The 15,832-nt window shown below is 46.4% G+C and overlaps 2 protein-coding genes across 6 annotated transcripts; both read right to left on the minus strand.

Moving 5' to 3' along the window:
- Positions 1-2,348: 2,348 nt before the first annotated feature.
- On the minus strand, positions 2,349-11,032 carry LOC148384806 (uncharacterized). Of its 5 annotated transcripts, XM_088399759.1 has the most exons (8): positions 9,054-11,032; positions 8,873-8,942; positions 8,342-8,799; positions 7,938-8,049; positions 6,707-7,838; positions 5,443-6,641; positions 3,335-5,371; positions 2,349-3,080 (listed from the first exon to the last, which is right to left on the minus strand). In XM_088399759.1, exon 7 carries the CDS (start codon positions 4,903-4,905, stop codon positions 3,562-3,564), a length of 1,344 nt encoding a protein of 447 aa, XP_088255885.1. In that variant the 5' UTR covers positions 4,906-5,371; positions 5,443-6,641; positions 6,707-7,838; positions 7,938-8,049; positions 8,342-8,799; positions 8,873-8,942; positions 9,054-11,032; the 3' UTR covers positions 2,349-3,080; positions 3,335-3,561. The 5 variants fall into 5 exon arrangements, with proteins under 5 accessions (XP_088255885.1, XP_088255884.1, XP_088255887.1 ...); XM_088399758.1 differs by having other exon boundaries at positions 3,335-6,641; positions 8,892-8,942; XM_088399761.1 differs by having other exon boundaries at positions 3,335-6,641; positions 8,704-8,799.
- A 151-nt stretch (positions 11,033-11,183) lies between these two features.
- LOC148384807 (calmodulin-1-like) lies at positions 11,184-15,506 on the minus strand. The gene is made up of 6 exons (XM_088399768.1): positions 15,339-15,506; positions 12,471-12,501; positions 12,237-12,380; positions 12,046-12,152; positions 11,846-11,981; positions 11,184-11,778 (listed from the first exon to the last, which is right to left on the minus strand). The coding sequence occupies exons 1-6, from the start codon at positions 15,489-15,491 to the stop codon at positions 11,750-11,752; spliced, it is 600 nt and encodes a 199-aa protein (XP_088255894.1). The 5' UTR covers positions 15,492-15,506; the 3' UTR covers positions 11,184-11,749.
- Positions 15,507-15,832: the final 326 nt, after the last annotated feature.

The following is a 15,832-nucleotide window of genomic DNA, read 5'->3' on the forward strand; positions in this document are numbered from 1 at the left end:
CCCTACTGTCTTTATATACAGTATATATATATACAGTATATATATATATATACAGTATATATATATATACTGTATATATACTATATATACAGTATATATATACAGTATATATATATATATACTGTATATATATACTATCTATATATATATATATATATATATATATACAGTATATATATATATATACAGTATATATATACACTGTATATATATACTGTATATATACAGTATATATATATGTATATATATACTGTATATATATATACTGTATATATATACTGTATATATATATATACTGTATATATATATACTGTATATATATATACTGTATATATATATACTGTGTATATATATACTGTATATATATACAGTATATATATATATACAGTATATATATATATATACTGTGTATATATATATATATATATATATAGTATATATATATACAGTATATATATACTGTATATATATACTGTATATATACAGTATATATATATATATATATATATATATATATATATATATATATATATATACTGTATATATATACAGTATATATATATATATACAGTATGTATATATACTGTATATATATATATATATATACTGTATATATATATATATACTGTACATATATATATATATATATACCGTATATACTGTATATATATACTGTCTTTTTGTAGGGCAGGGGGCGGGGCTTCGTCCCTACCCTCCTGTCTTTTTGTAGGGCAGGGGGCGGGGCCATTTCGATGGGGCCCCGCCCCCATCGAAATGGCCCCGCCCCTGCCCTACTATCGTTTTGTAGGGCGGGGCCAGGGGCGGGGCCAGCTGCATCGCCCCGCCCACTTGCAGGCGGGGCCACACTGGGCGTTTACACATAAATAAATGCGTCGACATGCAACCTATATGCATGTATTCAGACGCTTACAAAAGTGGGCCGGAGAAAGTTCCCACCACTGGGATCGAACCAGGGCTGTACGGGGCATGAGGCCGTGTCACGAACCGGTCGGCCAGCGTGACATGGCAGCTGGCGGCCGCCAGTTCTGTTTTGTACTTACCCAGCGCGCGCGGAGCGCAATACTGAACGTATAAGAATGACTCGAAGTGAAAGCGGGGTCACTGCCGAGCTCGCCACGCTTGGCGAGTGGCTCCGTCGCTGCGCTCGAACACCTGAGATCCAGGGTTCGATTCCCCACCCCTGCTGCATGCGCCGCCTGCGCCCCCTGCCGCCTGCGCCCCCCACGCTACCTGCTGTCTACACCGCGCTGCGAAGCACAAAACAATGCGCAGACTATGAAGGTGACGTTTGTCAATACTGCCTCCTTGGAGCAAATATATAATCAATAACTTTTTAAACTTTTTTTAAACTTTTCGTAACTTAATATTCTAGGCTGTTCTAAAACATCATCTGGTATGCTTGATACACATTAGAGGTGTAAAAAAAAAAAAAACATTCCGTCATTTACTTCATATGGTGTACCGGCACAAAGGTTTGCAGTGCTGAGGACATGAGGAGACCTAGAAAGAAGCATTGCTTGGTTTGTAAGTTTATTATGCAAATGAATTTGCTTTGTACATTTTAGAGACATGCACATCGACGAGATAGCGGCAGTACCTATGCTTATTTGTTAGGTTGCTTTGGGCAAAACAAACCGCAAAAGACGGGTCACATTGACCCAGCTGTCTAATTAGGGCGCCTACCATTTGTAATGTAGTTGTTTCAAGTTAAAAATTATTGCATACAGTTCAATGGAGTGTCAGACAGGTTGAGGCAAATATTGTGTATTAGGTTGCTTTGGGCAAAACAATAGACGCATTGCATTGACCCAGCACCAGACAGCTTGAGGGAAATATGCTGCCACCCGGTGGTAGCACTTGGAATTCATGTAGCCTGTCTGATATGGTCAATTTCATGAGGATGCTGGTATTAAGACGACCACTCTGGCCTTCACTTTACTCTGAACTGGGTGGTACCACCCCGTACATGTACCGAGGCTGGCCGTGTAGTTAAGCAACTGTGCTTTGAATGGAAAGCCAAGGTCCTAAACGTTACACGCTATGTTTACACATTCAATTAACCTCAGCAACAACCTGGACTGTAGAGAAACAGCCTTCTTTGTAGTCAGCCAATGGGGACGCCCAGCCCTGCAACAAAACATGCAAGAAGTTTCACATTCAAGAGATGCACCATCGATTGAGGCACATCACGAATGATGACTGACACCAAAGTTGACTTTATTTACAAGACCACCAACAGGAAGAAAACACACTGTTGATTTTATCCACAAGAATGCCCACATGATGCATGACGATTCAAAACAAACCAAAAAATGGCTCAGACGAGATTAAAATACCAGCTTTTACTCGTACAGAAAAATGTACCAACATTCTGCAAGATTCTGAGTTCGGTGGCCATTTTATAGCAGGGTTGCCAAGGATGACTTACTGATCGCAACAAAGACCGTTTGTACACTTGTCGTTTGCATCTATGGGTGTCTGGCTACTTGGCTTTTGTCAACAATTTAGAATGCATGCAGCTTTTCTTTGTGTAGTAAAAAAATATAAAAAGCCTGACACTGCATATTAAACAAGACAATTTGGTTTGAGACTAACTTTACAAATGTCTTGTCATTGAGAAGGTTTCAAATGATTCCAGTTTGTATGCACAATAGACTGCCCATGCCAATGTTTAAAATGGACCACTTGAATTCAGTTCACAGTTTAATTCAGGTTCAGAGGTACACGCACACACAATTACAGTACAAACAGTTCACTTCATGTATTTAAAAAACACAATAACAATAAAACAACAATATTGCAAAATGACGCAGCGCTGAGAAAGAGAGAGGCCTCATGCAGACGGCCAGTGTGCACACCCAGTGAAAAAGTGGAGGGAGGGAGGGAAAGAAAGAAAGCACAAAAGGAAAAACAGTCATACTCTCCTTAAATGCTGGCTGGGCGCTCTGCCCTCGCCGCATCCGCACCCGTCCGTCTCGTGTTGGCCGCTCATCACGGGCGAAGGTTGGCTCCCCCCCGGCCGGTATTTGACGTTTGGACTCATCCTCCGCCTCGTGCCACTGCAAAAAGAAAAACGGGACTCTGTTGCACGCGGTTCACCTCTGTGGACGTACTCATTACCTGTCTATTAAAGCTTGCTCCTATTTTAAGCTCCCTTTATTAATTGCGTATGCATACATGAATGTTTTTGTTTTCTTTTTATGTCTGTTCCTATATGAAGAATTCAATGCTTATAATTTCTTTCTTTGTTGTAAAGTGCTTTGAGCTGCATTTCTTGTATGAATGGTGCTCTACAAATAAAGGTTTTTATTACCCTCTGGTCTCACGGTCCTGTCCAGTCCCTCTGTGCAGGCACTCGTCCGATCCACCGCCCCAGCCATCCTGAAAGGCAGACATATTGTGGTGGTTTAGGCAAGGGGAAAAATTTCACTAGCACCCCCCCAACCTTGACAAAGGTAAGGCTTAGGGTTAGGCTTGCTCTTGCTGTGGTTAGGGTTAGGGTTTGTGTTAGGCTTAGGCTTGCTTTTGCTGTGCTGAGGCTTAGGGTTTAGGCTTGCTCTTGCTGTGGTTAGGGTTAGGGTTAGGGTTTGTGTTAGGCTTAGGCTTGCTTTTGCTGTGCTGGGGCTTAGGGTTAGGCTTGCTCTTGCTGTGGTTAGGGTTAGGGTTTGTGTTAGGCTTAGGCTTGCTTTTGCTGTGCTGGGGCTTAGGGTTAGGCTTGCTCTTGCTGTGGTTAGGGTTAGGGTTTGTGTTAGGCTTAGGCTTGCTTTTGCTGTGCTGAGGCTTAGGGTTAGGCTTGCTCTTGCTGTGGTTAGGGTTAGGGTTAGGGTTTGTGTTAGGCTTAGGCTTGCTTTTGCTGTGCTGGGGCTTAGGGTTAGGCTTGCTCTTGCTGTGGTTAGGGTTAGGCTTGCTTTTGCTGTGCTGAGGCTTAGGGTTAGGCTTGCTCTTGCTGTGGTTAGGGTTAGGGTTTGTGTTAGGCTTGCTTTTGCTGTGCTGAGGCTTAGGGTTAGGCTTGCTCTTGCTGTGGTTAGGGTTAGGGTTAGGGTTTGTGTTAGGCTTAGGCTTGCTTTTGCTGTGCTGAGGCTTAGGGTTAGGCTTGCTCTTGCTGTGGTTAGGGTTAGGGTTTGTGTTAGGCTTGCTTTTGCTGTGCTGGGGCTTAGGGTTAGGCTTGCTCTTGCTGTGGTTAGGGTTAGGGTTAGGGTTTGTGTTAGGCTTAGGCTTGCTTTTGCTGTGCTGAGGCTTAGGGTTTAGGCTTGCTCTTGCTGTGGTTAGGGTTAGGGTTAGGGTTTGTGTTAGGCTTAGGCTTGCTTTTGCTGTGCTGGGGCTTAGGGTTAGGCTTGCTCTTGCTGTGGTTAGGGTTAGGGTTTGTGTTAGGCTTAGGCTTGCTTTTGCTGTGCTGGGGCTTAGGGTTAGGCTTGCTCTTGCTGTGGTTAGGGTTAGGGTTTGTGTTAGGCTTGCTTTTGCTGTGCTGAGGCTTAGGGTTAGGCTTGCTCTTGCTGTGGTTAGGGTTAGGGTTTGTGTTGGGCTTAGGCTTGCTTTTGCTGTGCTGAGGCTTAGGGTTAGGCTTGCTCTTGCTGTGGTTAGGGTTAGGGTTAGGGTTTGTGTTAGGCTTGCTTTTGCTGTGCTGAGGCTTAGGGTTAGGCTTGCTCTTGCCGTGGTTAGGGTTAGGGTTTGTGTTAGGCTTAGGCTTGCTTTTGCTGTGCTGAGGCTTAGGGTTAGGCTTGCTCTTGCTGTGATTAGGGTTAGGGTTTGTGTTAGGCTTAGGCTTGCTTTTGCTGTGCTGAGGCTTAGGGTTAGGCTTGCACTTGCTGTGGTTAGGGTTAGGGTTTGTGTTAGGCTTAGGCTTGCTTTTGCTGTGCACGTTCCACCCTGAGTGCACCAGGCCATGCAGGTACTGCCGAGCGCGTTGGAGAAAGAGAGCAAGCGAGAGAGGGGGGGAGGGAGCGAGGGAGGGGGAGGAAGGCAGGGAGGGGGTTTCTACTTTGCCGATTTGTATCTAGAAGGTCACAGCAACCCAAATGCCCGTGTGTGCTACTAGTTACCCTATTCAAAGCGACGGGTACGGAAAGCACAAAAGAAAAAACAAAGTCATACTCCCCCCAAAACGCTGGCTGCATCTTCACCCATCAGTCTCGTGTGGGCCGCTCGTCACAGGCCAAGGTCCGGGTCTGCTCCAGCCGGTGTTGTACTCGTCTTCCGCCTCGCACAAGTGCAAAAAGACAAACGGCACTCAGTTGCATGCGGCTCACATCTGTCAACGTACTCATGACCTGCCCCCTCCCTGGTCTTGTGGGTGCAGCCCAGTCTCTCTGGGTGCAGGCTGGCGCTCGTCCCATCCGCCGCCCCGGCAACCCTGAACGGCAGACAAATGAGGAAATCAAATTAAAACTAACAAGTGCGTTGCATATTGGATTGCCATGTCACCGCCTCTGGCCAGCCTTGGCCAGTCATGCATCAGGCTCCTCTTCAACACTTGGCGACTGCTTTCTTTGGGTGATTCCTTCCTTTGCACCCCGCTCACCAAACGCAGGTCTGGTGGCCTCCGTCCACCGGCTCTTTGTTTCATACATCGTCTCTTCCACCTTGCAAGACAAGCACAAAAGTCTCGCTGCGCGGTCGCTTGCGCTTGCCGTCGCTTGCGCTTGCCGTCGCTTGCGCTTGCCGTCGCTTGCGCTTGCCGTCGCTTGCGCTTGCCGTCGCTTGCGCTTGCCGTCGCTTGCGCTTGCCGTCGCTTGCGCTTGCCGTCGCTTGCGCTTGCCGTCGCTTGCGCTTGCCGTCGCTTGCGCTTGCCGTCGCTTGCGCTTGCCGTCGCTTGCGCTTGCCGTCGCTTGCGCTTGCCGTCGCTGCGCGGTCGCTTGCGCTTGCCGTCGCTGCGCGGTCGCTTGCGCTTGCCGTCGCTGCGCGGTCGCTTGCGCTTGCGGTCGCTTGCGCTTGCCGTCGCTGCGCGTTTGGCACTCAATGAGGGCTGCACAACATTTTGGAATACCAACGATATGGCAGTATTGGGCCAGACCACAGCATTGAGCAAAGTTGTGCAAAATTCTAGGATGGAGAGGAACTATTTGATCCCAATGACATCACTTAGACCAGTTAACTTTAACTTGCATCAATGACTTGTTATCTTCTAAACTCATTACAAATAGTTAGGAGGCCAGAAAACATGTTTCATTTGCCACATGAATAGAAAAAAAATCTTTGTTTTCCTAAAGTGCATGTCAACGACCTACACCACCATATGACGGTTTTCCAATCCAGGTGCAGCCCTACACACACGTCACCATTGGTGTCCAAATGGTAGCCTCGGGCCAACTTGATCAACACACCACACGAATGAACGCAACACTGCTTTGTAGCACAAAATATGAATGGCAACATTTTGTGATTGATTGAATGAATTTGTGTCAAAGAATTCTCAATTTGATTCAGTATGCAGCCCTCAAACAGACATTTGGACACCGCCGGTGTGAACTAAAAAGAAAAGAAAAAAATCCATTTCACACGCTGAAGCTGCGCAGGTCGACGCCTCCAGGGAAGCGGGTCTCCCTCAGAACTCTGCTACTTCAGAGCGATGCCACAGCGGTCCGTCCACCTCTGAGCAGATCGTGTCGCGTCCCGGTCGCCATCTGCACAAACGGAAACAAATGTTAGAAACTCAAAGAGCACCCCAAGTTGTAGGTCACTTGCTTACTTGATCACAGCGGTTAGGTACTCTTGGTGACGGTCACCGGGTCGAATCGGGCCATGCACCCCCCTTTTGCGTCCGGCCTGCAAAAGGTAGAACATGCAATGAGTTGGGCGCTGCTCACATCATTAAGTCTTCACCGTGGACCGGCTCGCCCCAACACCGCCCCTACACCTAGATAACAAAGGACGCACAGTGGTACGTTAGGCTTCGATCAAGCACGACAGTGCTAGGTTAGAAAAAGACACAACGTGACTGTCTCGCTCCAACACCTAGGGGAGAACAAAGAACACAAGTACCACAGTGGTAGGTTAGGGTTAGAGGAAGTGCAACAGTGGTAGGTTAGAAAAAGAAAATGTCACAAGTCAAATTGCAAAATTGGACATTCGGGATCGGCTCGCTCCGACGCCACCCTACACCGAGGGGAAAGAACAAAGAACGCAGCAACTACGACAGTGGCAGGTTAGAAAAAAATACACAATGGTACAAGTTGTATGGCAAAATTGGACATTCAGCTCCACGTCAAAGTTCAGTTTTGTGTCCATCTCCGGAACCACATCCTCCCCCAAGTGGGCCGTCAATGGCAACCAAGCACAAGACAACGCTGGATCCAGACCAGCCACAACCACAGCGCACCTCGAAAGCAAGACCAACCATCAGGGCCCTAAACACTGTCCACACCTGCAACCTTTCCGTCGTGCACCCATAACCAAAGGCAACCACACTGCCCCCTCCTGGGCACATGATCCGCACACGTCGACTTTAGCAGCGCGATGCTTGATTCTTGACTTGATATGGCCATTGCTCCTTTGCTCCTTTGCATATGGCCATTGCTCCTTTGCTCCTTTGCATATGGCCATTGCTCCTTTGGATAGGCCATGGCTCCTTTGGATAGGCCATGGCTCCTTTGGATAGGCCATGGCTCCTTTGGATAGGCCATGGCTCCTTTGGATAGGCCATGGCTCCTTTGGATAGGCCATGGCTCCTTTGGATAGCTCCTTTGGATAGGCCATGGCTCCTTTGGATAGGCCATGGCTCCTTTGGATAGGCCATGGCTCCTTTGGATAGGCCATCGCTCCTTTGGATAGGCCATTGTGCCTTTTCATATGGAATTATCCCATTCGGCTCCTCTTGCAGCCTACAAAAACACAGACAGCCATTAATTGTGTGCTGGGAAGCTAAAACTCGACAACCATTGTGTGTTGGGAATTGAAACTTGACAAAAACAGGTTTTCACCTGATTTAGGACTACTCTTCCTCAGTGTCCTCAACATCACTGAAAGGGCTCCTTCAAGAGCCTCCTGCTTGCTTTGTATAGAAGGATGCTGGCTGGGCGGCAGTTTTTAGTGCTACAAAAGACAAGCAAATGATTGCAACAAAAATAGACATTGAGTCGAGTGCCAATGGCATGATTTTTTACCAACAATTATACATACTAGGAGTTTTACATTTGAAAAAAAATATTATATTGTAGTAAGTTATGATAATTGATCAAAATTATAGTTCCTATTTGAATTTGATACATTCTAAGTAGAGTTTTACATTTGAAAAAATATATAATCATCACATTGTAGTAAATTATGATAATTATTCAGGATTATAATTCATATTTTAATTTCACCATTCATCAACTCCCCTCACATTGGACAGATGATCCAGGTTGGCGGCGTCCAAGACGGGAGAAAATAACCCGCCGCGCAAATGTTTGTTGCGTAACGGAACGAGAGCGGGCGGGCGCCATCTTTGAATGGATTTGGTCCGATTTGGACATGACGTAACATACGTTGCATTCACCAGTTTGCATGACACGGAAATGGCACACGCATCATATAAAATAATAAAAAAATGGTTAAGTTGACTAGAGTCAAACTAATATTTCCTATAGTCAGACAAACACGCACTTATCGGCGGCGTCATTTACGAACCGTCTACAGACAGACGAATGAAAAAAATGCTGGCCAGCATGAAAAAAAAACAACCGCGAAAGACATTTAAAATACCACCAAAACGCGCAACGACGCGACGCGACGCAAAGTGGATTGTGGCGTGCCGTGTCGTGCCGTGCCGAAACCTCAAGCACTCCCAAGACAGCGAAAATCCTGCAAGAAATAATAAATAGCATCGTAAGAAACTGCAAACATTTGCTCACGGGCTAAATGGCCTGCGGCCTACAATTTATCTCCAGGCCCACCGTCGCGTCGCGGTGGACGTGACGTCGCCGAGTCGCGAGAGTACGACAATCCTGCGACAAACAAAATAAATTGAAAAAAAAGGCTTGTGAGAAAAAGCAACAAAGCGTGCCGTCGTGAGAAACGGCAGGAGACGACAAACATTTGCTGGCATGCTCGCTTACCTGAGAAACCGTCCGCCGCCGCCGGCCCGCGCCCGGTGGCACCTGCATATGATAACTCCACTTGAGCGAGCACACCTGACTTCAATTGACCTAAAGCCCTGACGTCACATCCGTCGATTCAAATCTTCTTCTCCTGATCGTCCAACGGCGCTCGGCACACTGACGCCACCAGGTGGTCGCCTGTCATGGTGACTACTGTGGAAAGGCTTGCTTCGGACTATCCGTTGAAACACTTATTACCCTTTATTTATTTATTCTCTTTTTAACCTCGTGTAGTGTACCTACACATATTGTCATATAAAATGTCTGATTTTTATGTTTTAATTGGCGAATATAAAAACAAGGAATAAGACGCCAGACACGTTTTAACATAAATGTTTATTAAAAATAATAATGTCAAAAGCAAATTTCAAACCAGCAATCTAATGTGAAATTGCAGTAGATATATTGGATAACAATATTTAGGCGTATATAGGTATACACGTTATTTAAAAACGACTATAAGTGTTATACTACGACACAAGTGTTTACCAGCTCAGTGGCCTAAGAGGAGAGTGTCCGCCCTGAGACTGGGAGGTTGTGGGTTCAAACCCCTGCCGAGTCATACCAGTGACTATAACAATGGTACCCATTTCTTCCCTGCTTGGCACTCAGTGGAAGGGGTTGAAATGGCCCCCCCCCCCCCCTGCTGCTCACTTATACTCCGGTGCGACTTACAGTCCGAAAATTACGGTAAGTTCAAAAATATCAGAGGAAGTGATAAACAACTGAGGTGATTTGGTTGCATAAGCAAGCCTAACCCTAAGCACAGCAAAAGCGAGAGCAAGCCAAACCCTAAGCACAACAAAAGCAAGCCTAACCCTAAGCACAGCAAAAGCGAGAGCAAGCCTAACACAAACCCTAACCCTAACCCTAAGCACAGCAAGAGCAAGCCTAACCCTAAGCACAGCAAAAGCGAGAGCAAGCCTAACACAAACCCTAACCCTAAGCACAGCAAGAGCTCTGGTCGAGTGGTTAACGCCATTGCCTTCAATCAAATGAAAATATTTGTATCGAGAGTTCATCCTAAAATGAATTGTTCTTGCAAAAATTCTGCCGCCGTTGCAGTGCTCCCGTGGACTCATTTTCAAGTCAGTTGCTAAGAAACACCACACCGTTGCACAGAGACAATTCTTGAGTCATATCAAATCAATGATTTTCAAACGGGTCCAAACAAGTTTTTCCCTCATGGCTACAAAGATCTTTAGATCTTTTCGTTCACTCTCGTTCACTGAAAACATTCGTTCTTTTGAACCCATCGTTCACTCACGAGCCAACACTACACTGCAGTAGTGACATACACACACACACACACACACACACACACACACACACACACACACACACACACACACACACACACACACACACACACACACACACACACACACACACACAATGATACGACAAACACGATGACACGACTTTTCACGCACCTGCACTTAACGAGGGAATCTTGGGAAACATGTTGGAACGCGGTCCCGAGGACTAGAGCTTGCCACCTGCGACCTTTGACCATGACATTTCCCTCATAAAGTGGCCTGTTATTAGGCACACTTGAAAAGTGTTCAAATGACGTCACACATCAAACAGCCAATCAGGAGGTTAGGGTGAGTGAACCAATTCTAAAGATTCAGTTCACTTGAGAACTGGAATGCACATCACTAGTACAAAACAGTGCAGACAACCATTAGCTGCCAGGTCGAAATAGTCGACTGGCGAGTGACACGGGCTCATGTTCGAAAGAACTTGGTTCAAACCCAGGTGTGAGAAAACATACCCAAATGTGCTTTTACCGTGCAATTAACCTTTTATTTATTTATTCTTTTTTTTTTTTTACCTCGTGGAGTGTACCTATTGAAATGTCCATGAGGTGCACCTCCACATATTGTCATATAAAGCAGTAAACCAAATGTCAGATTTTTGTTTTCATGCCCCCAAAAATAAAAACAAGGAATAAAACACCAGACAATATGTATATATATGTGATTTACATTGTTATATGAGTTGGTGTTCAATATTTTATTCCTTAGTCTAAAAGCTTTTTTCAAAAACTGTCACTTTCATTTGCAAAAGAAATACAATTTAAAGTATATTCTGTATTTATTTTATTCAATTATTCTACTCTCCATACATATACAGGAATAGAACTTTACGTCTTTTGTTGTAATATAACTGATTTTAATATGGAAGCTGGTGTAACACTTAACAGATTTTTGTTGGTGGTGCGCCTCGAGATTTTTCCAATGAAAAGGTGTGCCGTGAATGAAAAAAGGTTGGGAAACACCGCTTTAGTGATTACGACAGACGGACTCCCCGCAACACGACAACCGACACCTCGGCCACAAATCACACACATCAGGTAAGGTCAATAGCTACACCACAATTCCTTTTCCAACATGACTCATGTGCACGTGGCCCAAGTCCTCCTTCCGGCCACGAGCGTTTGGAAAGCCTCGGTCACCAAGACGACAAAGAAAATCAACAGGAGGTGTGAAGAAAGGCAGGCGGAAGTACAAGGCCCTTTCATGCTGCATTGCTTTCGTTTTTAGAACCGGTTAAATATGGACGTGTGCCAACATTCATTGTCAAAAGGCTTAATCTGAAGTGTTTGGGTAAAAGTCGATTTTTAAAAGAGGCAAGTGACTGATTCCGCTTCATCTGGTAGTCATCATCTGAACAAATTCTGCAAACGCACAATGGCAAAAATGAGAGCCGTGCTGAACAAACAGCAAGGCAAAAATGCGCAGTACCATCGTAGTTGACCTGGCCGTCTCCGTCCGTGTCCGCTTCTCGAATCATCTCGTCCACTTCCTCGTCTGTCAGCTTTTCGCCCAGATTGGTCATCACGTGACGCAGCTCCGCCGCACTGATGTAGCCGTTGCCGTCCTGTCCAAGCCAGCGAGCGCACGTTAGCTAAGGAATACGACGGAGGCCGGAGAGACAGACTTGCCTTGTCAAAGACCCTGAAGGCCTCCCTGATCTCCTCCTCGCTGTCGGTGTCCTTCATCTTCCTGGCCATCATCGTCAAGAACTCGGGAAAGTCGATCGTCCCGTTGCCTAGGTGATGGACGGTAACAAAAATCATAATGACACCATGTGGGCAAAAGGCAAAGACGAGCGGAGAAAGCCGAGGCGCCGTACCGTCGGCATCCACCTCGTTGATCATGTCCTGGAGTTCGGCCTCTGTGGGGTTCTGCCCTAGCGACCTCATGACCGTGCCCAGCTCCTTGGTGGTGATGGTTCCGTCTCCGTCCTTGTCGAACAGGGAGAAGGCCTCCTTGAACTCTGCACACGAGGCAAGGTGGAAAGCCAGCGCCATTTAAAAAGGGGGAGGATTTTGCATGCCGCTCAGTGGATGACGGTGTGCTTTCTCACCGGCAATCTGCTCCTCTGTTAGTTGTTCAGCCTGCAACAAAAAACAAGAGAGCAGCATTACACATATGAATGCAACTACTTTCAACCCAGACGTCAGCGGGCCGATACTAAACTAAGAAGAAGAGGGAAAAAAAAGGCACTTGGAGGCTGTCACTTGGAGTGTTTGTTTATCAAACATCCACAGGGTCCAAGTTTGAGAATGCAAACATTTGACAGCTTGATTTCCTTTTACCATAGTCTAGGACTACTGATGAAGTGAAGCCTATGGCGGAAGCCCGGCAAGGAGACGGACGGGGGGGGGGGGGCAAAGCCCAAAGAGGGAGGGGCTCAAATGCTGACGGAGATTTGGGCCAGCCAGGTCATTTGCAATTCTGCAAGTCACTGAACCAAAACAAAGAAGTGAGCACCACATCAGAAGACAGCAAGCACAACCTTAAGTCCCTCAAAGCAGATATCGGTGAGGTCCGTCACCAGCTTCAGCGCTTTGGGCTCGCTTTTTGTCTTGCCCGGGCCGCTTTGTGGTAAGCGCCCTCCTCCTTTCCGCTGCTTGTGTTCCGCTCCTCCGCTTTTGCCGCTCAGGCCGTCCAGCGCGGTCCGCAGCGCCGCCAAGCCCCCGGCCAGGCCCCCGGCCAGGCTTTGCGCCTGCTCGTCGGAGCGGAGCAGCTGCTTTTTCACCTCCGCCAGCTCGTCCCTGGCGGATCGCAAGTCGTCCCTGGTGTCCTGCATCTCTCGGAGCAGAGCGTCCACGCGGCCGGACCAGCACTCCATCAGCATGTGGAGGAAGGCCTTGTAGTTGCTCTCCTGCTGTTGGAGGAGTTGCTCATAGAAGTGCTGCTGCTCCTCCAAGAGGTCATAGACAGACCACAGGCTGAGCAACTCATCTCCTAGCGGGTAGAGGGTCACCTTTTTGGGCAGCATTATGAAAGCGGGCGGGCGAGATGGATCCTTGGGACGGCACACAACTGAATGGCGGGCATAACAACGCTCATCTGACTTGACTTCAGAGAAGCTGCTCTTGCGTGGCCAGACACACTGGTATGTGAATGGGACCTACGCTTGGCTGTCAAAGTCTGACGGCACAGGCAAAGCCTCCAGCTCCATTTCAAGCGATGACAGCGACAGTAGCATCTCCCGGAGAGGATCGCTTGGCAGGTAATCGGAGATCCTAGACGCAACTAATGGAAGGAAACTCAACACACGACACTGGCGTCCTTTTGGAGCCGAAAAAGCGCATCATGGCTACAAAGGGCGGATAACTGAGAACTTGGAGAGATTGACTCGGGCCCCAATTTTCCAATCACAAAGGGTGCAAGTAGGGCTGTCACTACTGAAGTGATGATTCGATCAATGAGTCCACCGATTCATCGAATCATCTGATACATCTTTATTTGGATTCAAGCGTATTAAAAAAAATTCTCCTGTTTAATAACGAATTAATTTTGTTTATTTGGTCGTATTTCATGAATGAAAACAACTCAATGATTGGCCCATACTTGATTTGCAAATCTGGCGTGTAAGTCCGCCACTTACATTTATGCACACATACTGGATGGTAGTTGGGAATGTGACACAGCCATCTAGCCATTTTGTAGAGCGCTCATTTTTGCAAGGGTCGCCAGCGTGCTGGAGCTTATCCCAGCTGCCCTCGGGCAGTAGGCGGAGTACACCTTGCATGTTACTTAAAACATTGCCTATGCCCTTAAAGCTTTTACGGTTGCAACACTTGAAGATAATCCCAGAGGGAAAATTCAGCTATTGCACCAGTGCAGGACAAAGCCGATTTAATAAAAAAAGAAAAGAAAAATAGGATGTTACAACAAACAAAAACAACGGTTGACAACTTGTTTTTACTTTCTCATTATACCAGCAAACAAAAAGCAGGTATTGAGTCAATGAGCTGAGAATGAAGATGATTGACTTTACATCATCCCCTCCCTCGGGCCAATTTGTTTTGAAAATGAGAACAACTTGATGAGCAGCATTACAGAATAGCTGAAAATATTCACGCACAACTCCACCATGGAAAATAGTGAAAGGTATGCAAAGCTCCTAAAGAGCATGTTTACCTAGCATGAATATTGACAGATGAAAAACTTTAGATTTCCTTCAACCAAACCGGTTTGTTCATAGATTTGCTGGAATCCCAATTTGAACGGAGAAATTGGCAAGATCAGCAGCCGTTTGTTTATGCATTACAGTCCTACATCAATGATCGCTATAGCTAGATAGTGTGACGAAGATCACTCCAGTTGAAATAGTTTTGCCTGACTTGTCCAACTGGTTTTGAAAACTCTTTGCCAAACCAGGTATGCAGTTTGTTGCATTTTGAACCAGACCGGTTTTTAGGAGCCATTTTTCTCCATGAGGTGTGGAACATCAACTGCTTAAGAGGAATTCAAATTGCCAGTCAGCATTACACAAAAACATCGACGCCGGCCCGCCCATTCAACACATCCAAGAAACATTGAAGAGAATTCCAATTCTATAGACAAGAGCGGTCGGTGTCATCTCACCTGCATTCACTTGGTTTGCATGTTCCTATTGACACTTTGCACACATGCTTCCAAACAAACTTCACTGTGTGTGCAGTGCAACCACTGGAGTTGAGCAAGTCGCCAATCGCAAGTTAGGAAAACGCTTCTGCGCTATGAGAAAAAATGCTCTGCAATTTGCTAAATAAGTTGTCAGCAACGCTATCCAGTGGAACCCTGTGGAGGCTTTACACAGCCTCAAACGGCTCTTACTTCCTGCAAGCGAGCTTCACATGGACGTGGAATTTCAATCTACTAGAAGCTCCAAGCTGGGATGCCACGCATTTCACGCAGGTTTTTTTTTTTTTTAAACGAAAAGTTCATGCAAGATACTCACCATGGGTGGTTGAGGTGCACTTGCGTGAGGTGAGGTTGGCTGTCTGGCGGAGAGCAAATGGGCGTATGAGCGAGCGGGCCGCTTGCTTGGAGGCGGAGACGCAAGTCTGATCGCTCCTCCACGTTTGAACGTATTCCTCCGCACTGTACTCATCCGTCTCCCTCTTGACGCACCAGCGTCTCGTTGATACAATACCAGATGTATACGCACATCCAGCATCGCTGATATCGTTACAAACTCTTTACAATGGCTAGATACATGATGGAATATCGTTGACTGAGGTCAATTGTTACATGTCACTCACTACCACTACCTGTTAAGCGCCATTCGCTTTCCGGAAGTCTTTTCTATTGGCGGAAGAATATATGTTTTGAAAAAGGTTTGCATTCGAGTAGCGATTCCTGATTGGGCAAATCAGAGCCGCAACATTGGGCACGGTGCGCATCGGCCGCTGATTGGCCGCTGATGATCTGCAATATGTACACCAAATGAAA

The sequence above is a fragment of the Syngnathus floridae genome, chromosome 16 (genome assembly GCF_059516105.1).
Source record: "Syngnathus floridae isolate MCC-2025c chromosome 16, RoL_Sflo_1.0, whole genome shotgun sequence".
NCBI classification, from domain to species: Eukaryota; Metazoa; Chordata; class Actinopteri; order Syngnathiformes; family Syngnathidae; genus Syngnathus; species Syngnathus floridae.

Excerpts from the sequence above, each read along its gene's own strand:
- LOC148384806 (XM_088399758.1), bottom strand. The coding sequence starts at position 4,905 with ATGGCCTGGTGCACTCAGGGTGGAACGTGCACAGCAAAAGCAAGCCTA.
- LOC148384807 (XM_088399768.1), bottom strand. The coding sequence starts at position 15,491 with ATGAGTACAGTGCGGAGGAATACGTTCAAACGTGGAGGAGCGATCAGA. Across the intron at positions 12,153-12,236 it reads CAACGAGGTGGATGCCGACG|GCAACGGGACGATCGACTTT; the intron begins GTACGGCGCCTC and ends TCCATCACCTAG. Across the intron at positions 11,779-11,845 it reads CGGCCAGGTCAACTACGATG|AATTTGTTCAGATGATGACT; the intron begins GTACTGCGCATT and ends GTGCGTTTGCAG.